General features: G+C 42.2%; 1 protein-coding gene across 1 annotated transcript; it reads right to left on the minus strand.

Annotated features, from left to right (window-relative positions):
* Positions 1-5383: 5383 nt before the first annotated feature.
* Positions 5384-24647, minus strand: mxd1 (MAX dimerization protein 1). Its single transcript, XM_067602779.1, has 7 exons — positions 24464-24647; positions 23784-23970; positions 23018-23117; positions 14733-14762; positions 9076-9190; positions 8684-8843; positions 5384-7848 (listed from the first exon to the last, which is right to left on the minus strand). Exons 2-7 carry the CDS (start codon positions 23848-23850, stop codon positions 7652-7654), a joined length of 669 nt encoding a protein of 222 aa, XP_067458880.1. The 5' UTR covers positions 23851-23970; positions 24464-24647; the 3' UTR covers positions 5384-7651.
* Between the last annotated feature and the right edge of the window lie 502 nt (positions 24648-25149).

Here is a 25149-nt window from a genome sequence, read left to right on the forward strand (position 1 = left end):
CTATTACTTTTGGCTCTGGCGCACAGCTGGAGTCTTCGGTCTTCTTTCCTTTCAGCGGAGTAGGATCCTCCACAGAGACTCTGCTAGGAACCTGGTTACTCCTCCAGAAAGTCCTGCAGGATCTGACTGATTGTGGATGAGGTCCTTCCAGTCTTCACAATCTCATGCAACTTCTGAAAACATCCATCAATGCAGCACTTGGCCGTCACCAGCTCCAGCTGTTGGCTGATAATGTAGAGGAAATGGATAAAGCACTCCAGAGACTCCTGGTTGCCTTCCCTTAGAAGCTGACAGGATTCAGTCATGCATGATAACGTCCAATTTTATACAGCTCCCCAATAAATATGATATTTGCCACCAGACGCCAGAAAGCCGTGGCATCATTTGGCTGCATCACCTTTATGAACTTGTGCTCTTCCTCCTACAGACAGAACCAATCAAGTACAGATTTATGGCACCACCACTATTCATGGAGCTCTGGAAGTGTCATCAGGACACAATTTAATAGTTTGTGCTCTCGAATTATTCATCTGTACGCATGAATTACCTTTTTTATGCAAAACCTTGCATGACAAACACCTTGCAGGTTGAAACATTTGCGGTAAAAACTTGGGAGATTGAAAATTTCCGCTAGCAGACAGCCTCACCTTTTCTTTAGTTGACTAACACACACAGTCCTCTCCAAAATCAGTTGCAGTGGCAACCTAATGGTTGGAGAAGAGAGCTTGTGACTGGAAGGTTATTGGTTCAATACCTGGACTAACAGGGTGAAGTGAAAAAAATATGGGGAAAGTGAAAAAAGCAGCGTTTGCTCTTCCTTTGTTACCACTGCTGAGGTGCCCTTGAGCAAAGCTCTTGACCTTAATTGTGTGAATATGAGGTCTTCCTGCAAAAGAAAGACATCGTCTCAGTGAAACTTCCTTGAATACATGAAGGTTAAAAAGACAAAACACCTTTCATCTATGTTGAGTTGACATTATTTTGCTTTGTCTGTAGAAGTCTATAATCTGGAGTTTTGTAGAAAAGTCACTACTGATGTTCTGTTTGTTGCCCACAACTCTTTGAAGGATTCTGTCCTTTGAGTTCGTTAAGTACCAGTAGCAATGACACAGCAGCAGGAACGACACAAGTGTCTCCAAATTAAGAATGAGGTTGTGTGCATTTTTACACATGTAGCTCAGCAGCAGTAACTTCATTAGTTATTTATGATGATTAATAATCCTGTGACAGGATTGGTAAATGAGACTATTTTTCTACACCTCAGACAGATAAGGTGTAACACAGAGATTTCAAGTTTATCCACTCAAATCGTTTGGAATAAAGCAACCATCCTCAGGATGAATCCTGAGCTCAAATCTGTTGGGACATTTTTATTTTACTGTAATTAACTATTACATTAAAATAATTACCACCCTATTTCTAACTGTACTTAATCATCATCATACAACAACCATGATCGTTATGACTGTGGGGGGAGTCAGGGGGTGGAGGGAGTTATTATGTGCTCTCCTTTGGTGAGTTGATCCCTTCAAGTGATTGAATGACTGTGTACTCACTCAATTGTTCCCAAGGGCTTTGTGTTGTTGTGTGTTTCCATGGCACATGTCATTTATTGTTTAATTGCAATGCTTGGGTGCTTGTGTCATGCGGGCATGTTCCCTGCATTAGGTGCCTGCATGTCAAAATGCAAGTTTGCATGTGTGTGTGTTTACAGGTGTATGTTTGTGCATGGTTGTTCAGAGCTGTCGGGGGAGGCGAAGGTCACAGTAAGCCGGGTGTGCAGGGCCTGGATAAGCTGCTAGATTTGACTAATCTGACAACTGAGGACGTGGCGAGGTGGGTCAGTAGGTCTGTGACCCTGACACACACCTGCAGACAAACACACTACTTGCATAAGTCCATCAATAACATTTCTTTACACACACCAGCAGGTAGGTTATGTCAATACACTCAGCTGGATCATGTTGGCTCAGGCTAAGCTGCATTGCGGTGTCTGTCTCCTGTTTCATGTGCTGATTAAACATGAGGTGTGTCTTTTGGTGGACGCTTTTATCCAAAGTGCTTTACAGTAGGATGTGACTGAGGGATTATCTTATACCACAGGATAGATGGCTAGACACATACATTCATACATACATACATAGATGACATGAGTATTTTAGCAACACACAATTGTTAACTCAATTGGTCCTGAGTGGTCAGACATTCAGAGTGTGTCCTGTCCACTCCATTGCACTGAGCCTCTCTCAAGCCTTTCCTTGACAGCCCTGACCCTGCTGTACCCCACTGCAAAGCGGACTCATTCTCATAACCTCAACATCGTACTGTTTCCTGCTTGGAGACACAGCTCTGCATTCAGCACTGCTTAACCCATAGCCACTATGAATTGTGGAATTATTAAACAGCCAGCCTGGCTTTATTCAAGGGTAACTTCTCCTACCAGCACCAATTAAGCTCACTGATAAACAAATGATTTCTAGTCTGTTTATTCTGTGCAAAAATTGAAGTTACTATTTGTGGTTTTATGGAGGTTATGTTTATGTTTCTGGGCTAGGAGCAATGACTTCCTCCAGTATTGTCTCAACATGAGACTGCCAGCCAACCAGTGGGGAATCCAGGAAGTCACTGACATGTGTGTAATGAGAAAATCAATCAAAAAAGTAAAAATATTTCATTCATTTTAATAGAGGCCTGGAGCCAGTTGCACCAGCTATTCATGAGTTCAAACTTTATGTATTTACGAAGTGCAGGTTTATGAATACTAAATTAAAACAGGTTGCACCACACAAACTAGTTCTTACAGTGACTGCCAGGTGTAATGTAGCTAACAGAACCAACTGACAGAGCTAACTTTAGCCTGCTAATATATGACTCATTTAGTGTGAGGAGTAAAAGAGGTAATATAGAATATCAGTGACACATGTCATCCAACACTTAAAATTCTCAACATTTAAGAGTTAGCTACTTCTCCATGTACACATGAAGCAATAAAACAAAGTAACAGTGTTACTTACATTTACAAATGATTGGCAGTTTGTAATAATTTGCTCTCCTAACTGAAATTTCAGAAAATTATGCTACAGTCCTGTTTACATAGTTCATTGCTTTTGACTGAACGTCACTACAGATGTTGAAACTAACTAAGAACCTAATTTTATGAGCTCAAACTTACAAATATTTTATTGTAACCCAAACCTGAGGTTGTAATATTATAATAATTATGATAATAATTAAAAAGAAAAGATTAGAGGAAAAAAATAGCATTTTTTTCTGCTTTCCCATTCTGTTAATTGTCTCATGATCCCTTAGATTATCACACTAAGGTTGGAATGCCCCGCAGCAGGCAGCAATTAGTGTTGACCAATTCTGCAATACACGAGAGATCAAATAAACAATCCTATTTATCATATCAGAGTGGGGAACCCTGCCTGACTGATTTGTGGTTTATCAATGCAAGACCACTATCAGCCTGATATATCTGTTTACTTTACAATGGAACACTAGAACCTAAATGTCAGTCGGTTGCAAATGATGGAGAAGAAAAGACCCAGAAAAGAAACTGGGTACATGTGAGCATTTCTACATTACACCCATTGGAGCTCAGTCCTCAGGCAAGACTACCAGTCCAAAACCTACAGTACACAGATATGATATTGAAGCATGGCAAGGAATTACAGAGCTCTCCATCCATGGTGGGAGAAATCTTTTTCTATGGCTCCCTCCCCCCTCAGCAGTCAAACAGCTCCAGAAGGGACGCAGGATGCTTTTCAAGATGCCCATCCCCCTCTTCCCTCTCCTTCTCTGGCTTTGTGTGTGTTGGTTATAGAGCAGCAGTCAGATGGCTGTGATCATACAAACCTGGGATTTGGCCAGCAGATTACTCTGAACCACACTAAATGACTTGGCGAGGATCAGGCCCCACAGAGGCTTTCTTTCATCAGTTGTGCTAAAACCTCCTCATTGCTGCCTATTCAACCTCCACATGAAGAATATTCACTGTATGAGGAACAAGTGGGCTGGGTTTTCTTGGTAAAAGCCTTCACTTGTTCTTTGTGTCTTGAACCATAAATAAAGACAATGACAAGGTGCTAGGTAGGTAAACAAGGGTTTCAAATGTTTTATTCCTTTAATATCACTGGCAAATATAAATTGCTGCCCCACAATTTCCAAAGGGTTTCCCACATTTGAAGTGATTTCTTTAGAAGACAGTGTCCAAATTCTCCAATTCTTAAAAAGTAAGTGCACAAAACGTTCACCTTTTAAAGTTATTACTCAACAAACAGACACGTGACCTTTCTGAGGAGAAAGGCAGCAGGCGACGACGATGTTCATGGAGCTATGACGCGGTGTGTCTGTGTTGCTGTGTTTGTGTGTGCGTGTACTGTGTAATGCATGAAAGCACCACGCCTGAGACCGTCACAATGAAAAGGAATGACCTTTGTGATACATGTCGATACATCACACACACACACACACACACGCACACTCGTACATATCATTTACGTCTGTTAGGTCTTACATTTGTGTCTGTTTTTAAGGCAATGTTAGCCACTTCGTATGTAGGGACAAAATGTGCAAAAAACCAAATATACACATGAACATGAGATCCCCTGATGCTGAAACCTGTAGCTTAAACAACTGGTCTGACTGTAGTCTTGTTCTTTGAGAGATTCCACACCTGCTTCTTAAGGCAGATGATGAAAGCACCAGGGTCTTTGTAGAGAGAGAGAGAGAGAGAGAGAGGGAGGGGGGGGTGGAGGGGAGCAATAGTTGCATGTGATTATTGACACACACACTGTTCCCCCCTCCCCTCCCCCCCCACTTTACACTCCCGCCTCACCTGCACCACGGATGCCAACGCAGCATGTGGAGGAAGGAGTCACGCTTAAAACACACGCACGCATGCAGATTGGCGGAAGACAGACAACAGGCCATGGATGGAGGAAAAAGGAGGAGACAAGAGACTCCCGCAGACAGACATTAATGCTTCGGTTAATACATGAAGTCTTTGTCAAGTGGACTTTTTTTTGCATTTTACTAGTAAACAAATGAACAGAAAACCAGAACAGAAACATCGCCTTACAGTTTGTTTGTTTTTTTAAACCACCCACCCTCTACCACCCCCAAAAAAATTTCTCTCTGAAGACAGTGACGAAACACACACACACACACACTCTCTCTCTCTCTCTCTCACACACACACACACACACGTACGTGTCGACAGATGGCATTTCAGTGAACACACCTGCCCACTCACACCTACATTTCAATACATTTCCCCTTTAAGTCCCCCTTATAGCATGGCTACACAGTTCCTCTCCGTTTGAAAAGGTTTCAATTTGACAAAAAAAAGCAGCATTCCACACTCAAAGACTTACATCTATTTTTCTGATTTCGTTTTTTTTTTTTTTTTTTTTAATTTTTTGGTGTACCATCTTCATGCTTAAGAGATTCGCAAGTGGCGGACACAGGAGCGGGAGGTTCCTTTGGCACTGTGCTGCTATGCTGCAGGATGGAGGACATCTACATTCAAAATAAGCTGCAATCCTCTCTCCCTGACGTGGTTTCCCCACCAAACAATCAGCTATAATCTCGCTGGACGGTGGAAGCCATTTTGTTTGAGGGTCCTGGGCGTGGAGATACGAAACAGAGCCAGAGAAACCACCAACCCTCAACCTGGCCACCAGCTTCTCTCACTTTTATACTTTTTAATTCACGGTTTTTATAATTTATTCTGTTTTTTTTTTTTTTGTCCTATTATTCGCCCCTCTTAAAAGGAGCAAGATGGCTTTGAAAACAGCTAAAAATTATCATCAACCACAAAGTAAACAATTCATTTTCTAGGAGCACCGTGCCGAATTCTGAACAGACACAAAGCCTCGAGGCACAAGAGACATTTCTAAATATTCTATGGATTGACTAGGCTGTGCAAACAAACTACACATAGTAAACTCTCAATAAACCTCACAAGAAGAACAAAGGCTATGACTAATTAAATATATTTTTATATTCATCTATATATTTAGTATATCTAATAAATACATTTTTGATAGACATAGAGATCTTTCTGTAGACTATTTACATTAAAAGGAGTACATCTTTGCAGAAACAATAAATAGCTATGAAGGCAAGGCAAAGGAGAGAAAATCTGTGGTTTTAACACTTTGGTGCCTCTCAGGTGTGAACACACAGAAAGATTCGGTGTGTTCTCACTGAAAAGTCAAAGCCAGTCGTTCTGTTTCAGGGTGACTTGACTCGTCTCCAGCTGAGCTCTCCCTTCATAAATAATTGGCAGGAACATCCACTCACAAAAAATAATCATGCTCTCAGTCTCACCTGCCTGTCCTCTCTACATAGTGGAATGTGCTCCAGTCTCTCGACTGCTCTCAGTAGATAGGCTCTTCCCTTCCAGATAATAACCTGGTGAACGGGGCAGTGAAGTAGTGTACAAAAATGAACCAGCACCTGCCAAAATATACCAGCATTCGGCCTGGTGGCTGGTGTTAGAAGTTTCCAAACCTGCTAGTGACCCCTGACGTGACACACACACACACACACATATGATACTAAAAGGATGCTGTAAAAACGCCACCGTCATCAGAGAGAGGCAGAAAACATCGAACCCCACCCATAACCCTCCCCTATCCCCCGGCCCCTTCACAATCTCATGCTGCATGAGTTTTTTTTTCTTTTGTTTTGTTTTTGTTACTTTTTCCTCTAAATGTCAAGTGTAGACATAAAATTACAGGGTAGTTTGAGAGCCTGCCCACCAAAGCCTAGGTACTTAGGGACGTATTGCTGTCGGCCCCCCGACAGTTTAACACCACACACAGTCTATTTAGTGTCCACAAACTCTGCTGAACTGCACAGCACAGGCAGGCCACTGACATGTTTTTCAAACACTCACTAGATGACATCATCTGGTGACATTGCTGCAACAGCTGTAGTGGGGGGGGGGGGGGGCTTTAAGTTTTTAAGAGACAGTGTTTGAAAAAGATGACACAGTTTTGTTTACAAAAGCAATTTTAAGTGCAAAATACCATGCACAGATGGTTGACTGGTGAGCGGGGCAGAGGAAAGACAAGCCCCACATCTGTGTCACACTTTGGGATGATTCTGTCTCACTGGACAGCTAGGAGCAATGGAGGGGTGTGTGTGTATGTGTGAGCATGAATGCGAGTGTGTGTTGTGAAGTAAGGGTGAAATCTCATAAGTGCTTCCCATGGCTCTTGAGGCATAGAAAAAGAGGCAGTGGGATATTGTGTGGTAACATTCTGTGGCTGAAAGTTGTGTTTCTGACGGACGGGACGGAGGGGCAGGTAGGGGTGGAGTGTCTTTCAAATCCCACTCGATTGATTGGTGCGGAGCAGAGCGGGCGACCCCCTAAAGACTGACCGCTGATGATGGGCTGGATGCGGATGGGTGTCTCAGAGGTGCTGCAGTCTGAATGGAAGTCAACGTGGGAACAGGAAGTCCGCAGAGGCCCGGCAGGAGGAGGGGCCTCAGACTTGGTCAGTCCTGGTAGGGAGGAGGGTGAGGAAAGAGGGGTGGTGGGGGAGAGGTCTTAGCAGGACCAGGGCATGGTGACACAATCTTGGGATGGGATTGGATGAGGGGAGGAGGCAGGAGCTGGGTCAGTGACCAGTGCTGTTTATAGGCTGCAGCCCAGCTTCTTGGCCATCTCCTGAGTGTCCTGCAGGCGCAGCAGGCTGGCGCTGGAGTAGCCCTCGTCGCTACAGCTGCTGCGCAGGCTGCCCCGCTCGTCCCCTGAGTCGCTCACACTGCTGGTGCTCCACTCCAGGTCACCCAGCAGGTAGTCCGTCCCCTCCACGTCCACGTCCAGGTCCTCTGTTGGCACCAGAGAAAAAACAATGGAGCAATTAAAATGAGAGATGAGAGCCCTGCTTTACTATAACTGTGTCGGAGCTGATCCTGGAGCTTTCTAATCAACAAAACTAATCCTTCCTTTCATGAAGTTGTTTTTGTGCAGTAAATACATTTTGTTTTGTCACTACTGTCTTTTGTAAAGCTTCTCCACACCTTTGGGTGCTTAGTCAGGTTCACAACATTGTAAGTACATGCATGCCTAAGCAGTGATGTAGAGGGAAGCACAATAAATCAAAAACCTCCCCATTGACCCCTTTTTAGAGATAGATGCGGCATCAAAATTCTTAAGCATATGGGAAACACCTTTTTCACTGCATTTAGACACATCATCACAGGAGGCGCACATGTTTAATAATAACATCAATAATGGCTGCAGTCCATCTAGGCGCGCAAGTGACACATAAATAAGAGTTTCGATAGTTCAATAAAAACTCTTATCTTTGACGAGGCAAATTCAAAAGATGATTTTATAGCACCTATCCAGATAACTTTTGGCTATAAATCTGCCTCCTGGACTGAGCAGTATCATAAATCCTTCCCATTTTGAATTTCCTGAAAAACAATAAAGGAAGGTTGTCTTTAAAAGAAGACAGCTGTTAACCGCATGATAAATGGGTCTGGGGTTCTTTGAGTCTCTCACCAGATGATGATATCACCTCCAATCTCTGAATAAAAATATTTCAAAAACTTCCAGTCCACTGAGAAGACACAAATGACCACAGAGAGATGTTAATTGTTGCCTCTGCCTATTTCATTTGCTAAATTATGAAAAAAGTGAGGATGTGTGTGGGCTCACCTTGGTCAGAGTCGGACTTGTCCGAGGACACGGTGGAGCCGGTGCTGTCCATGCGGGTCCTCTCCACACCCAGCTGCTCCAGACGCCTCCTCAGGTGTCTCTGTTCCCGCTGTAGCTGCTCTAAGGTGTGCTGAGCTCTCCTATCGCTCTCCTCCAACCTCTGCAGGGTTGGAAAAGAAAGAAAGAAAAAAAAAAAACACATGAATGCAGCAGTGTCACTGGATGTTGAAGATGTGTGATCACTGAAAGAGAGAAAGCAACACAAACTTGTTAAAAGAGACAACAAAGACATTTAAGTCACACAATACTAAACGCACTCACCCACCACAGTCAACGGTCAACAAATTGCTCTATTCGCACTGATAAGGTGAATACCAAACACACACACACACCTTGATGTGATCTTTGGCCTTCATCAGCAGGCTGAGGGTGGTGTGCCTGTTAGCATCTGGTCCCAAAGGAACGAGGGATTTCAAGCGCTCTAAACACAGCCGTAGATGCGCCCGTCTGAAGAGAACGAGAAGAAACAGAGAGCAAGAAACTGTCAGACATGATCAGCCTCATCCTCAAAGACACACACACACAAAAACAAGATTGTCACTTGTTTAGCATCAAAGTACTTTCTTGACCTCGGAAAAAAATAAATCTTAACTCAAAGTCCACTTAATAGCTTTTTCACCGTTCAACCGCAACTCATGGTGGATGGTGTTGCCATGGAGATGGCTCAGTTGTCATGGTGTGACCGCAGTGTAGAACTTTGGTTACTTGATGAAATCTCAGCCATCCCCATGACAACTCCAACTAATAATGAGGACCATGAGATACTGTAGAAAGCTCAGGGGAATAAATAGTAAGTCGACCTTGAGTAAAACCTCAAATAGATACAGAAAACATAAATATCACCCAAAAATGAAACAGTGAGAGTGATTTAAGACCCTTTTAAAGTAAATGGTAAATAGACTGCATTTATACTGCGTCTTTCTAGTCTTCTGGCCACTCAAAGTGCTTTTACACTACATGCCAACATTCACCCATTCACACACACAATCATACACTGATGGCAGAGGCTGCCATGCACAGTGCCAACCTGCTCATCAGGAGTTCTACTGCTCATTCACATGAACTCACACACCGATGGTACAGCCTTCAGGAGCAATTTGGGGTTCAGTATCTTGTCCAGGGACACTTCGACATGAGGACTGGAGGGGCCGGGGTTCAAACCACCGATCTTCCGATTAGTGGATGACTCGCTCTGCCTCCTGAGCCACAGCTGCCCAATGAGGTCAATGAGGCATTTGTATTTTCTCTATGATATAGTGTATACGTCCTCCTCTGCTTCTGTATCCAAATGCTAGAGTTAAGAGGTAGTAAGATAAAGGTTCAGCCATGTAAGATTCTATGTGAAATGATGAGACCCCTCTCATGTGTATTTCCACCCAGGAAGTCTACATTGTAACATTGTTACTTGAAGTTGCTACATAGGATATTTCGATGAGCAACAGTGTACAAATCCTTCCATTCTGCACAGTTCATCAAATGATTTTTAAAAGATATTTTTAAATATCACATAGAATACAATTAAATATCGGTTTCATGGTCATACAGCTCAAAGAATGACAGAAAACCAGAAGGGAAAAAAGACCTACAGTTATTTATTAAAGGATGGTTCACAATTTTTCAAGTCTGTCTTAAAACAGTCAGCTGCCCATATGAACAGTGAAAGAGGTTTTCCTCACTGTAATCATTTCTCCTGTTCATACTGACTATTAAAATATCCCCTTCAAATGTACTTTCAATGTAAGTGATGGAGGCCAAAATCCAGCTGTATATAACAATAATTTCTAGTAACAGAATTAATACATGTACGTAAAAATAATATATATTTTTGCTAAAATTGACATTTGCCCATTATGAGTGCATGAGCTTCTTTTGCTAACAGTAGTGACAGTGTTGCAGGTCTGCAGGTCTGATGGTGCTGACTGAATCTCAGTGACTGAAATCCAATGCTTTTTTTCAAGATCTGCAGATACCCTGTGAATTACACAAGATCATCTGAGACATATGCTCAGATCTGAACTCATTATTAATGTCATCTGTCCTATAACATCTTTACTCCCTCACAGTTAATATTTACATCTTTCGTTTCCTCCTGCATTGCTCTCAGCTGCTCTAAGCTGGCAGCCTTGGTAGTTGCTGAGGTCTGGTGGGTGTTTATGACCACTTGACCCAGCTGTTACACAACGCACACCTCCGGCTCCAGCCTCAGTGGAGTGTGTACGTGTCTGTACGCCTGTGTGAGCCTGAGTGAGTGGGAGTGTGTACGTCAGACGCTTCCTGAGAGTTGAATGTGAACATTTTTTTTTTTTCTTTTTTTTCGGACAGATGAGGGCTGGATGAGCTGTTGGTTTACTGTCTGCTGCCGGTGAGCCTGATGTGAGCGTCACTGCCGGAACAGAGTTTATTCAAATTGGACACATGAAGAGGGATTTGACTGCGGTTACACACAAATATATTCTCACCCCTTGCCCTTTTGAAAAAACACACACACACACACACACTCAAGTGAAGCCCACACGCACATACAAATCAGGATTGCTGAAACCGAGTGCCTGTCTCAGCTGACTCAGTCCAAAGGGCATGCACACTGCCATTACATAACATGGAAATGTCCTCGTCTGTGTTGTTCTGACATAATAAGGGATCAGCAGGGCTAGCTAATGTTTGTTAAACAACGCTGATGAGCAGCAGGCTTGTGAAACAGCGCAAGTCACATGGTATCTGAGCGAGAGAAAACACTACGGGCGTGGCAGCAACACACAGCGCTATTTCAGCAACAAGTTATTCTGGTTCAGTGTGGCTTCAGTGCAGTGTGTCAATAGGTGAGTATATATGTGGAGCTGCAGGCTTGTGTGCTATCAGCCCAAGGCCAGAACATACATTTATATGCCCTAAATTCTCTTGTGTCCTTTTCTGATGTGCGTGGATTTTGAAGGCACGCGACTAGTCTGAGTTGACACGTTTTTTTCTGAAATGAGGTTTAATGTGCTAGTCGAATTTGTTGCATAAAACGCTTGCAACTGTGTCGTTCCTTGCAGCCCAAAACGGTTTCTCCTATGGCAGCCCCTCACCCACTAAAAACTACAACTATGTCAGCAGGGTTCTCTGACCAGCAGCAGTAAATAAATCACCGTGCTCTCGCCCTTTGACCCCCCACAGTAACTGCCCATGCCTGGAAGGAACTTGTGTGGAAGGTGTGGTTGTGGCTGGAGTCATGTTATGTGGACGTAAACATGCACACACGCACGCATGCTCGTGGTCCCGTGTTTCAGTCAGAGGGGAGGGGAGTTTTATAAAATAGTCCTTTGAATGTGTGTGTGAGATTTCACTGAGCCAATATAGCTGGAGGGGGGGGGGGGGGGGGGGGGGATCTTGCTGCGTTCCTCTGCTCTGGCTTGCTAGCAGTGGGTCGGCATGAGTAATAGACTATCTGCCTGTGATGGCTTTCTATCATCAAGCTACTGCTGTGAGACACTGGCTAAAGGCTACGAATGTTCTCAAGTGTAACACAACGGCGCTACGGTCATAATTTTGACTTACTGCTTGTGTGTTACTTCATTTGGCATGAAGTGCACGCGCTCCTGCACACAGACATGCAGAGGGCTAAATCCCAGGCACAGACCACGGTGACATATATTATTCAGGTTGTCCATTGAGCTGCTGGATTGGATCAACTAGCACAGGCATGGTGGAGGCACTGAGAGGGACGGGGACTCAAGAAGGAAGAAAGACAGACTCATATTCTGACCCAAAATAGTGGAATTTTTTTGTTTGTGTTCATTACAACCAATAAACAGCCTGGTATCAAAAACTATCTCAGCCAAAAAGGATTATAGTACAAGTATTAATCATAAAATAGTCGTGCAAAGTCAGTTTCTTCAGTGTTTTGTGTTGTGCATGCTTTCCAAAGCACAGATAGTTTAAAACTACATTAAAATGGTATTTATCTCTTCAAATGCACATTGAGTATCACTATTCATCTATGCTGGCTTACATCACTGAAACTATTTAGTTTTTTGATAATACTAACTCCTCGGCTAGCTTCCAGATAACCCTTACGGTCTTTTTTATTACATGTCTGGTTCACACAATCATCTCAAGTCAATAGAAAAAAGTAATAATGGACTGAAGAATCCACACAGACAAAAATAGAACATACATTCAGCGCTATAAATGTTGTTGAGACAGCCCGGTTTAAGTTTTCGAAACCAGATCAGCTGCTCCCAGGTGCCAAAGGGCATATTGAGTCACCTGATACAAACATGATACCTCTTTTGTTTTATCAATGTCAGAGGGAGTTTCTGTTAGCACAAACCTATTTTAACACCAAACCAAAAGCTGAATTATATCATTAACATTCAGGCAGGCTCTGTGCTAGTCCGGTGAGGTTACACTTCAAAAAGAGTATTTTGTTCATGATATGGCTCAATTAAAGATCATATTCCTGCATAGGCTCTTAACTCAACTGCAAACACCTTGATAAGGTTCCTGGGTAGCTCTGATATTATCTGGGATGCTGACGCATGTTAACATCTTATCCAGTCGCTGTTGGTTCTCCTACTCTGCAAAGGCACATTGGACTTATAACTGGCTTATTGCAACTAAAGCTTATTTCCATTACTGATTCCTCAATCACTACATTTTTAGTTCATTGTTTATACATGGACAAAATAATAACACTCAACTGTGAGTGGGGCCCCCAGAAAAACCCTCACCTTTGACCTAAAAAGGGCTAGGGCCTATCAAAAGCTGCACAAGGCCAAAGTACATAATCTGACAAGTGCACATGCATAAAAACAATGTGTTCATTTAATCATACATGAACTGAAGAAAAGCTTGTTAGAAAACCCTGATTATGGAAACCAGGTTTCTCATGAAATTTCAATATGATGTTTAAAGTCCCCTTCCACTCAAAAATATGTTTTTCTTCTTTTCCCTACAGTTGGATGTTTGAGCTTCATTGTGCAGAATGATGTACAATGATGTACAGTACCAGTCAAAGGTTTGGACACATTTTCTCATTCAAGGGAATAGGAAGGTGTGTCCAAACTTTTGACTGGTACTGTATGTGCAGAGTTTGTTTTCACATTCATCTGCTGAAAGTGGAGAAATTCTCTGAGCTCATTGAAAATCTGATTTAAAGCGGCGGGCCTGCGATCATGATTTGTGACATCACAACTAGTTTGGTGCCAATCCTGGTCCGATATTCAACAACACAAGTGTGATGTAGAAACCTGAAGCCTCTACTGCACATATACTGAGAATGGACTTAACAGTGAAGTAGGAGACATACTTCAACTTCTGAAATGAAACATATTTGCATATTCTTGAATTTTAATGAGGGAGAAGGAGTAGATGCCATTTTAAGGATTTTAACATGGCAATTATACTTTTTTGTGGAAAAACCATATCAAACACACATTATTGTTCCAAGCAGAGTATTTTACATGTCTTAATACATGTCTGGAGGGGATCAAGAAATAGGATTACTGTGGAAAACTGAGTAACCTGGTGACATAAGTTCACTAGTCTTTTCTAGGTTTGCCTAGCATTAGGACACAAATAGGAAGACCTTCTGTTTATTAATGGGTTCAGGGGAGTCTGACAAGAAGTTGAAAGGTCCATAAACCAGCCTATCAGTCTGATTAAGACCTTAACCATAAGCTGCCATCTCTAAGACTGCATGCATGTAAAAATAAAGCTGCCTTTCAACACATTAAATGTATTATTTACATCCAATTAATGTCACCGTCTTTATGGACTTCAGTGTGCATCATCCAGCATCAATTGTGCTTTTATCCACAACTGCTTCCGCTTGTTGTGCAAAATGGATAGAAAAGATTTTGCATCGACAACCCATAATTTACGCACACTTCCATGGTGATGGTGGGGGAGGGACTGGGTGGTGTGAGCTGGTATTCTTAGGGATTGAGGAACAGCACTAACGCACAAATATGCCCAAACACACACACACCGAGATTTTTTTACATACCTGTTCTTTTCCATTTCATTGTGCGTAGACCTGTGGAGATAAAAGAAAACATATGAGCGACTACACATACAGTAATAACAGAGCCACTGATTGAACAGGGGAAGGTTTCCCTTCACTGTGTGTCATCACTGCAGTCCAAGGCCTTACTGCAGGGGAGTGAGAACGAGAGAGAAGGCTGTGTGTGGGTGTTTATGAGCAGTCAGAACAGCTGACAAAATGAGATTCTAGGAAAATGAAGAAAAGGCTGGGTATTCTGATGCCCGGGGCTTCTTCTATGGAGGAATACTGTGCTTTTTAAGGACCACACTCGCACACAGATACGTGATGCAGAGGCCAAGGGTAAACATAGTAACAGTAACCAGAAACAGTAGGCAGGAGCAGGAGTAGACAGGACTATGCCCCCTCATATTGCCTTATTATCCACTGTGCATGTAGCACTGAGCGGGGTGGGGGTGGGGATGGGGTGAAGGTAAATTGAGTGATGGAGGTGTGCTACTGGGCAGCATGAATCCTGCATTGCAGTGTTAAAGCAGCATCACCCGGAAACACACAGACAGAGAGGATGTAGGAACTGGGTCAAGTGTAGTTTTGGAGGGAATGTGCGAGTCTGGTCTGTGTAAAAAAAAAAAAAAAAAAAGGCTGAGTGTGTGGTGTGGTGTCAGAGTGACAGGAGGCAGAGAAGAAGATCCCCTCTGCATTCCTGAACTCTTCTCTACCTCCACCTGGCCTCCTGATCCCCCCACCCCGGGTTCCAAAATAGCCTCTGCACCTTCAGCTCTGCTTGGCCCGACGCTGTCATCATGCCATGATATTCAGGGGCTCACACGCTAACATACACACACACACATACTCAGTGATTCACCTTCATGTTGTTGCCACATTTGACAACCAGACTACCCAGTCAGTTGCAAGGATTTGTACTCCTACCACATGAGATGAAGTGAAGGGTCTTGTAGTGGAACCTATTTTCCGTTGCGTGGCGTAGTGCCACAGCAATGTACGTGTGTGCGTGTGTGTGTGTGAGGCACCAGGGGTATCGTCTTTAGGTGCTCTCTATCTCACTTGGCCCCCTCCAGCCAGTGTGCATTCCTGTGCAGGGCAGACAGCCACTGGTGACATAACAGTGCTGGTAGGGGAATGATCCCACTTATTCAGACTGGATTTCAGGCTCAGACCCCTCTCACCTCCTGTCCTGGTCCAAACACCCTATGCCTCTCTACCAATGCACCCATGACGCGACAAGATACAGCTGATATTAAGTTGTACTGAGTGATGACGAGAATTTCCATTGTGAGCATGGTTTACATTGGATTCCAGGTCTACCAATAACCACGACAACCAGACAGGCTACATCATATTGGCTCATTACACTGGATAACAATATATGACAATAACTCACCATACCACTAGAATATTACGTTATTTCTACATTCTGAAGCTCTATCTAATCCCCTGCAGAGAGAGAAATATCTTTCTCATCTGCTGAGCAAGGTGACTGCTGAATGTCAAGATCCTGCTGCCGCTTTCATTACTTTTTATTTAATACAAGAGGCGTGCTGATTATCCACCAGTGTTTTACCTGGCTGCTGGTGATTTCCCACCATTCTGTTCTGTAAACAAAGGCTGGTATGTACTGTAGGTGAGATGACTGGATGGCGTGAAGGAAAAGGTATAATGAAAATTCTGGTTAATTACAACTTGGGTCCTATTTTGGTAGTTTTGGCCGTCATGCAACACAGGTCCCCGGCCAGAATTGAACATTATATGGTATGCATCTTAACCACTCCACTACCGGACGCTTCTTCCATACAATACTTAAAACTGATCCACTGACCAAATGGTGCCAAGTATGTCCGGATCTTGTTGTTAAGACACATTTCAACAAAAGCACTGCTAACGAAACTCCACCAAGTCGAGGGTATGGAGTTGGAAAGAAGTGAGGTTACCAGACCTCTGTAGCCCACTCTCCTTATCTCTGTCTGAGGCAAATGGCTAGAGGCTACATTAGCCACTACCAGCATAACAAACTTGAATCTCCCACCGAGCTGTCTGTGGTTGACTTGCATTGTAGGGAATGTAGGCGCCAGGTTTTAACAAGAAAGATGAATGCGTGGAATAAAAAGCACGATCAAAACTGCATCAGTTTTGATCCTTTTGTAACTGTCCATCATGAGTCCGACAATGTTATAGGAGTGCTTTAGTGCTTTTAAAGTACTCGTTAAAAGTGAAGCAGCAGCAACAGGAAATGTTTGATTTGCATCAGCAGTAACTTAAACAATTAGTAAACAGCAAAATAAGGCTGTTATCTCAAAGTAAGAAAACGCAGCATGTGGCACTTTATTTGGAGATAAAACCAAAAGTGAATACACTTGAAATGTCAATAATGGTTCCTTATCGCACAGGACAACAGTGTGCACACACAAGTACAGTAGGTCAAAGATGAACCAGGGAGTTGGTCTGTAAACTGTGATGGCTGTGTACAACTGACAAGTTATTATTATGTTATGACTTTGGATTTCTCTTCCAAGTAAGCAGGTTTGTGGGTATATTCTTACTTAGAACTTAGACACTTACTTAGTTATTCTTAGGAATAACTTAGTTATTCTTAGGAATAACTAAGTATGATGATGATGACAAAAGTTACAAAATAAGACCCATGTTGAATTTTCAGATTTAATCTCCCTTTTCAGAGGGTTCCAAGAAGATACAAAACAGTATAATTTCACAATCATTTTTCTGATGAAAAATTGAGAATTGTCACTAATTTTGGGCTGCACATGGACGTCCAGGGGCCTCGCAGATATGGGCGGACGATGACATTTACGTCATGCGGACCAATGCGGACCAACATGGACCCTTGCAGTCAGGCGGATGCAGAAAATATGAATTGGCCTTTAAACCTGGTTGTAGCCTCTCCCTAGACAGCCACATTAGACTGAACAACCACACAGGGCGGTGAGCATGGGAGGACTCCATTTGCCAGCTCACTGTATGATTTCCATAGTGCACTGTAGTTGCACAGTGTGTATGTGTATGTGTAGGGTAGGGGAGGACTCTCTCCATCTATGTAATGGAGGAGCTGGAGCTCTCCGCTGCCTGCCAACAGTGGGAACAGAGCAGGAAAGACACAGGGGGGTGGAGGAGGTGAGAGGAGAGAGAAAACGCAAAGAGGGAAAGGGAGCGAGAGATGAGGGGGGAGGGGGGAGTCACTACTACTGACACACATGCACACATATACACTCCCCTCCCCCACTACTCACACATCCATGTCATGAAGAAACAACAGGAACTGGAGGGGCTTGTACATCCTGGTTAGAATGACTTCAAATACATGCTCTGCCCTACATTTCACAGAGTCTTAATGGCAACAAAAAAACTGATCATGCCTGATCAATGAATGATCTGGATGATCTTCACCATAAAAATTCAACCCTTCCCCAGAGTGGAAAATTCAGTCTGTAGTGCTGATCTGCCTATTAATGATCATACCATACATCATCTAGGCTGTGCAGAAACCTTATTAATAACAAGTGTGGCTGTGCTGCCCTTAAATAGTAATGAATAATAGCTGATAAAGTGCTCACAGCTGATGAGGGAGCTGCTGCAGCTTAACATAACCTTGGAGTTAAACAACAGTAAAAGCAACTCACAATGACAAGTATATAAATGGTGGTGAGCCAAAAGCTTTTCAGACTGACAGCATGAGCCTTCAAGTGATTTCATGGCTAGAAACAAAGACCGACCTGCAGCAGCTAGTAGTCCACTTTGACTGTACCAAACTAGTTCACTTCACTGTGCAGGGTCCATCTAAAAATGTTAAAACAAGCTGTGAGAGGGTGCATTCTTGCAGTCCTGCGTCCTTTAGTGTATGAATGGGATATCAGTAGTAGAGCTGCATCAATTAGTCGGTTAGTCAATGACAGAAAATTAATCACCAACTATTTTGTTAATCAATTAATCTTTTTGTCATTTTTTAAGCAAAACTGCCAAAGTAGCTGGTTCCAGCTTCTCAAATGTGAAGATTTATTGGTTTTCTTTGTAGTACATGATGGTAAACTGCATATCTTTGGGTTTTGGACAAAACTAAACACTTGAAGACACACCTTGGGCTGTGGGAAACTATATCTGAGATTTTTCACTATTTTCTGACATTTATAGACAAGACGATTAATCAATTAATCGAGAAAATAATCTGATAACTGAGAATCGATAATGAAAATAATCGTTAGTTGCCGCCTTAGGCAGCAGTAGCCAAGTTGTTCAGACACTAAGAATTGACACTGTTGTCAAGCCAAACGTCCAAGACTGAACAAAATATCTGAATGATGTCATGTCCCTTGAATAAAAACACTAATGAGGTGAGTGCGGGTAATTATTCAGATTTCTCTTATTAAATTAGATTTTGACAGTTAGTATCTAAAGTTATTGATTGGGTATAATGGTCTGTGATTCAGTATCAGGAGTGTGTGTATAGGATGGTATAGAAAACTCAAATGTGTGTAGCAGTCTTGTAACTTCTGGAGATAATACAGCTGGATATACACTCGCTTATCATGTGTAACAGTCTATACATAAACCTATTTATATGCCCACACGCCTATTCACATACCTGACCTCATGGGCTCTACTGTATTGTCCACCCTTTAAAACCCACAGATCTAACACTGCAACGCTGCAATAACAGCCCCCTTTAAATGGCCATTTAGCAACTTGAGGCTGGGAAACCGACCAGTTTGTGTGTTCTGTCCTCTCAGTGTGTCTGAAGACAAGTGTTTATACCCGTTTTGAACAACCACATTTAAAGTGGGGGAGTTGGGGGGGGGGTTAAAAGCCTGCCATATTAGACACGGTGCACACACTTTAGGACAGTATTTCTTCAAAGACCTTCAATTTTGCACTTGTTTGTACATGCGAAAAGTGACGTTACATGAAAGTATGACAAATAAAAGAAAGAGAGGTTGACCAAGAAGTTTAAAATCCTTCTTACATTCTCACTTCTGCACATATGACCAGTCGTTGCTTGAACCTTGTCTGATTGCCTGTTTCAGAAAGTTTTAAAAATAGCTGGATGAAGCCCCCCCACCCCCCCCAATTCTGATCTAAAGAAACTGTAAAGGTAAGGGGTGTCCAATGCTGTTGATGATCCCATTAATATTTAGTTTGAAGCAAACAGAAGCCGTTAGTGCATAAAGGTAATGGTCATAGTGGCCAATCTTTCCATCTCAGACACTACGAATTTGTTGCTGTCAGTGAAAACATTGACAAGCCCAACAAGACTAAACTGAATATTTGAGTGACATCAAGTTCCTTTTCCAGAGCACTTTATTCTGTAAATGTATAATGATGATGTAAATGAGGTGAAGGCAGGTAATTATAAATTCTGATTTCTCTTATTAAATCAGTACCAATCACAATTAGCTCGAAATAAAGCTGCTACTTCGCGCTTCATACGGTAGTGGTGTTATTGATATGCATAACAGACTGTCACGGTTCTCAGTTAAAGCCAGATTACATTCCAGTCTGCTTGTTTTCATTAAGAAACGCTATCATTTTAGGTATTCCTCCATCTTTTTCAGCTCAGTTGGAGCACTCTGCTCAAACACGTAAATATCCCACTTGGAATGTGGGTAAACAACAATTGGTTATCCTTAGAACGTAGATTAACTTCTTAAAACGTAATTATATACAGGCTTCTGTGGAACTGAACAAGTTACCAAACAGTATTAGAGAATTTAAACAATTTTAAGAAACAAATATAATTTTACAATTTATATAAACTTGTACACATTTTTATATTGATGTCATCTTTTCATGGACTTTCTTGATGGTTGTGTACTTAAATGTATCTGCACTGTAATTATTAATTGTCATTTTGACTGTGCTTGGTTGGTGCACTCTTTGCTTTTATTTTATTTATATTATATGTGGTCATTTTAACCATTTATCGATAGTTGTGTGTTGTTTTTGATTTGGTTGTGTTGTATCAAGATCAGCAGCTTTCTTTTGTCTATTTTTACATTTCTGCATTTGGATGTTGCTTTTATTGTTTTAATGTTTATCTTGATATTACAGTGTGTGGTCTCTGGGAATATTAGCGACTGTTATGGCAGAAGCTGGCAGAAGCTAATGGATGGGGAAAATAAACAAATATACGAAAGAGGAAATGCAGGTATTTTGAAGGTTCAAGACACTGAGATGAAGATTGTATCAGGAGGGTGTATCTACAAGGTGTACTCAAACGTCTGTGTATAGCAGTCTAGTAACTTTAGAGCCACGGTGATTAACGCTGGATATACCTGAGGTTACAGGAGGTAAGAGGCCTACATATAAACCTATTTATACACTTCACCTCAGGTGCTCGATACATCTACCCTTTAATATCCACAGATCTAATGCCAGACACTGCAACAACTACCCTTTCACACAGATGCATGCTCATTTCTACAAGTCAGATTTGCAGAGAACAGAAGACATTCATTCTGGTGGAGGGTAAATGGTGCCCTCATGGTTGGGGCCACTTATCTTGGTTCAACCCAAGTCTAAGGTCAATCTGAATGGGACATGACCTGGCTGCCACTCTGGTACATGATGCAATTAGCTGCATTTATGGTATGCATATTAATTAACTGCCTCAGTGTTTTTGTCAGTTGCCTTTTTTATTCTTTATTTTATAATCCTTCCAATGAAATGGAGACAGGTAATACTGAGTTGTGTCTACTGATGAGGCAGGTGCCCCAGTCTCACTGTTTATCGAAAATATCTATTCTCTATATTGATATGCCAACTTTTCCACCTCAGCCAAGCCTGAACCCTTTTTTTGCAATAATTTATTTGTCTTTATTAATTATTAATGAATTGTTTTCCATGTGTTAATGCACCTAAAAAAACTGGTAGATAACTATAATGTTTTGCATACCTTCGCCAAAATCTATTTGGTCATATAGAATATGGTTCCATCAGTGCTGCGTTCGATCATGCAACTATATCAACCTCTCCAGCAAAACAATAAATGTACTGAGGAGCACAATTGTCTGATAAATAGCAACATTTAGGTGCTGTTTTATCAGTTTACATCTTGTATGGGCCCTAATTCACTATACGTGAATCACTACAAACAAGTATTATAGTGCACACATATCCTGTTTTAAAAACTGCATATCTAATCTAATCACAGAGTGCACATTGAACGGTGAGGTGTGGATCCAACACCTTCCTCATTTGATTTATACATGGAATTCGGATTACGGACTATGAATGTACACTATGTGTGTGCAGTTGTGTTCCACTGAGGTGACTGGTGCTGTCAGGACATATTCACTCTTCAATGAAATGTCTTCTGCAGTCACCTTGGCTGACCCAGTTTGCCTTACTGAGTGGCCATTCGACTTAAGCCAGACGGATGTTTGCTGCTGTCAGTCACACACTTTAAAGAACACAACAGGAAGTCAAAACATGACCTTAGACAACAAACTCACACACACACACACACACACACACACACACACACAGCTATGGCTCCTCAACTCAGGACCATGTCTGTAGTGTTTGGCACAAATTAGCCATCAGGCATACAGGGCATTGGGAACGAAGTGCCAACATTTTCACATGGTGACTGTGACCTCATAAAAAAAAAATTCTATGAAAAAGGAAAAACCACTACATCCATGTTGTGCACATTAGTGGTATATGTCACACATTATTGCCAAATGATTTTATCTTAACAATTTCAGTCTAAATTGCACAGCAAGTTACTCTATACCCTCCAAATATCTTAATGTGCTATGCAAAGCTGCAGCGTGTCCATGTTGTTGAAACATTACCTGTCAAGCTTTTGATGCTTTACAGACCCTGATGTTGGGTGGAGTACCTCTAAAGGCAGACTTTTTTTTTTAGAGAGATATATTTCCTCTCAAACAAATATTTAGGCTTGTAACCATGGAAGGATTTTCACACCAGTGTAAGCTCTGTCAGAAAACCACAAAATACTGGTGTTACAGACTTTCAAACAGCTCCCCTCAGCTGGGAAGAAATATCTTGATATTTTTAAGAATTATGAAGATTTAAATCAGTATTTAGATACAGAGTTTACATTTATGGAACAGCACCACGACAAACAGCAAATTATAACTGTGACTTGAAAACAAACCCCAAACTAGGGAACAATTAGTTAATCCCAGACCCTGTGGAAACACCTTTGAAACGGTGATATGATGGGCAGAAGTAAAAAAAAAAAAAAAAAAAAAAAAAAAGAAAATTCTGGCCATAAAGAGCTGAGTAGCCTTTACCTGCTACTTGTGTTTTTCTTGCTTTTGCTCTTCCTTTTCAAGCTTTCCCTCTCTCGGCTGCTGATGAAGGGTGGCATGGAGGCATAGCCGTGTTCAGCTTCTGCAAGCAAATAAACAACATAGTGGTCACGTGTCCAGATATCTGGCAATGCAAAATATAGCCACAATGAAAAGAAGCCAAACCAGGAATAGGAAGACTGCAAAACGTGCCATATTTGATCTAGATCCCTCAGGAATTCAGTGGGAATGTCTTCGGCTGAAGTGCCAGCATGCAATGAATGGATTTCATGCAGAATTTTTACACAGTATTTTCTCCCCTCAGCCTGGACAATGATGTCATCTTGAACTGGAATAAACCCCACTAGCAAACCACAACAGCAGGAAAGGAGGGGCCTCCATGAAAACAATGTCTCCCTGCACATCTAACTGCATCTGCTGGATATGCATTCATTCTTTTATCATCAAAAATGCAAATGCAAATGTGCGTTTGCACAAATGCAGTATATCCCCCCCCAAAAAAGTTTGAATATTGATTTGCACCTATTTCTAGTTGGCGATGCATCCTGCTGTATTGTTGTGCAAAACGCACAACGTTGCTTAATTATATGCATAGCCCGGTTACTTGATGTAAAACAAACACACAACAGGATTCGACATTGCTTTGAAATGACAGGTTTATAAATTAGCCTGATGAGTGGGGGAGGGGGATTTTGTGATTTTTCACAAATAAAAACAGACCGTTGCAAACAATACAATTATACTTTACCTCGTTCCCTGCGATCAAGGTACTCGGCTGCTTCGATCAACATCTGCACCATTCCGATCGCCGCCATTTTCAACAATAACCCTGATAATAACACTGATAATAAAACAATCCGATGTGGGACTCCGTGGCTGTACGTGTCCGACCACTGGCTCTCCTTCTGACACTCAGGTGGCTCGCCGCTCTGTCACTGGTTAGTTTAGAGGCGAGAGGTAACGCTGAACAGTTACTCCTGCAATGTGTCAAACGGGCTATTTAAAAGTTAAAAGGACAACAACAATAACTGGCTTCTTCTTTAATGACAGTTAAAATGGTTCAGGTGAGGGATTGGCGTTAGCTGGCTAGTTGAGGCTAACAGCTAAGGTTGCTTTGCCCTCTTTAAAAAGCAAACTGTTCGCTAATGTTAGTTTTCCAGGTAATTCTTCGAGAAAAAGCGGCTTGTTGACAAAAAGAAAACGAAGGACTGCCTGACATATAGAAAAAATTAGTTGAGTATTGTTTGGCAAAAAAACAAAAAACAAGTTGGCCGATGTTAGCGTCCGTGACAAATAAAACGATAAAAGTTGTATGTAGTAAAAAATACGAACGTTGGCTGTTCAGTTGTCACAGGCTCGTCTGGAGTGAAATGAATAGAAAAAAACGAGCTAGCTGTCTTAAAAGTTCAACCGACGATGTCATCCAACCTTTTCGGTTTCGGGGCTGTGTGGCTGGTTAGTTTTGTGCTGGTTTATCGCTGATCTCACGCGTGATACGTCTGGCTGGAAACGCAGATAGCGACTGACATCAACTGTGAGTGTTTTATCAAACTGCTTCCAAAATACTGGCTTGTTGATCTGGACGACAGCTAACTACCGTACTGTACCACAAAGCTTCTGTGTGCTGGCATATGATTGGGTACTGGACATGACAACGTCAACTTCTATTGGGCCTTCAAGCCGTCAATCATCGCGAGGGGGTCGGTGCTAACTGCAACTCAGGCCCTTGTTCAGCCATTTTGGTTCCACTCCACATTCACACTAGCGTGCTGAGCGGAGCCGCAATGGACGCTGTTTCTGCGCTACAAACTCCTGCGTCGTGATTGGTTCCTTTCAGTTAAACTTGGTAGCCATTGGCCGCAGTGGCCACGAGCTTAAGAGACAACGCCCGCTTCTGACGGGAGACACGCCCCTCTGCCATGCTGCTTCGCGGTGTATGGGAACCATTGGTTCCCGTAGTGTTGTTTGTCTTATTTTGAGATCAGGGATTGGTCAGATTCACATGCTGTCTTACTATTCGTCTGTTGCTCCTCCTATCACAAAGTCTGCTTTCGGTAACATAGCTGTGAAAGCCAGCTTGCTTTAAAATGAGACGTACAAAGTACCCATTTGTA

The sequence above is a fragment of the Thunnus thynnus genome, chromosome 2, assembly GCF_963924715.1.
Source record: "Thunnus thynnus chromosome 2, fThuThy2.1, whole genome shotgun sequence".
NCBI lineage: Eukaryota > Metazoa > Chordata > Actinopteri > Scombriformes > Scombridae > Thunnus > Thunnus thynnus.

Excerpts from the sequence above, each read along its gene's own strand:
- mxd1 (XM_067602779.1), bottom strand. The coding sequence starts at position 23,850 with ATGGCGGCGATCGGAATGGTGCAGATGTTGATCGAAGCAGCCGAGTAC. Across the intron at positions 9,191-14,732 it reads AATGAAATGGAAAAGAACAG|ACGGGCGCATCTACGGCTGT; the intron begins GTATGTAAAAAA and ends CGTTCTCTTCAG. Across the intron at positions 7,849-8,683 it reads CAAGTCCGACTCTGACCAAG|AGGACCTGGACGTGGACGTG; the intron begins GTGAGCCCACAC and ends TGGTGCCAACAG.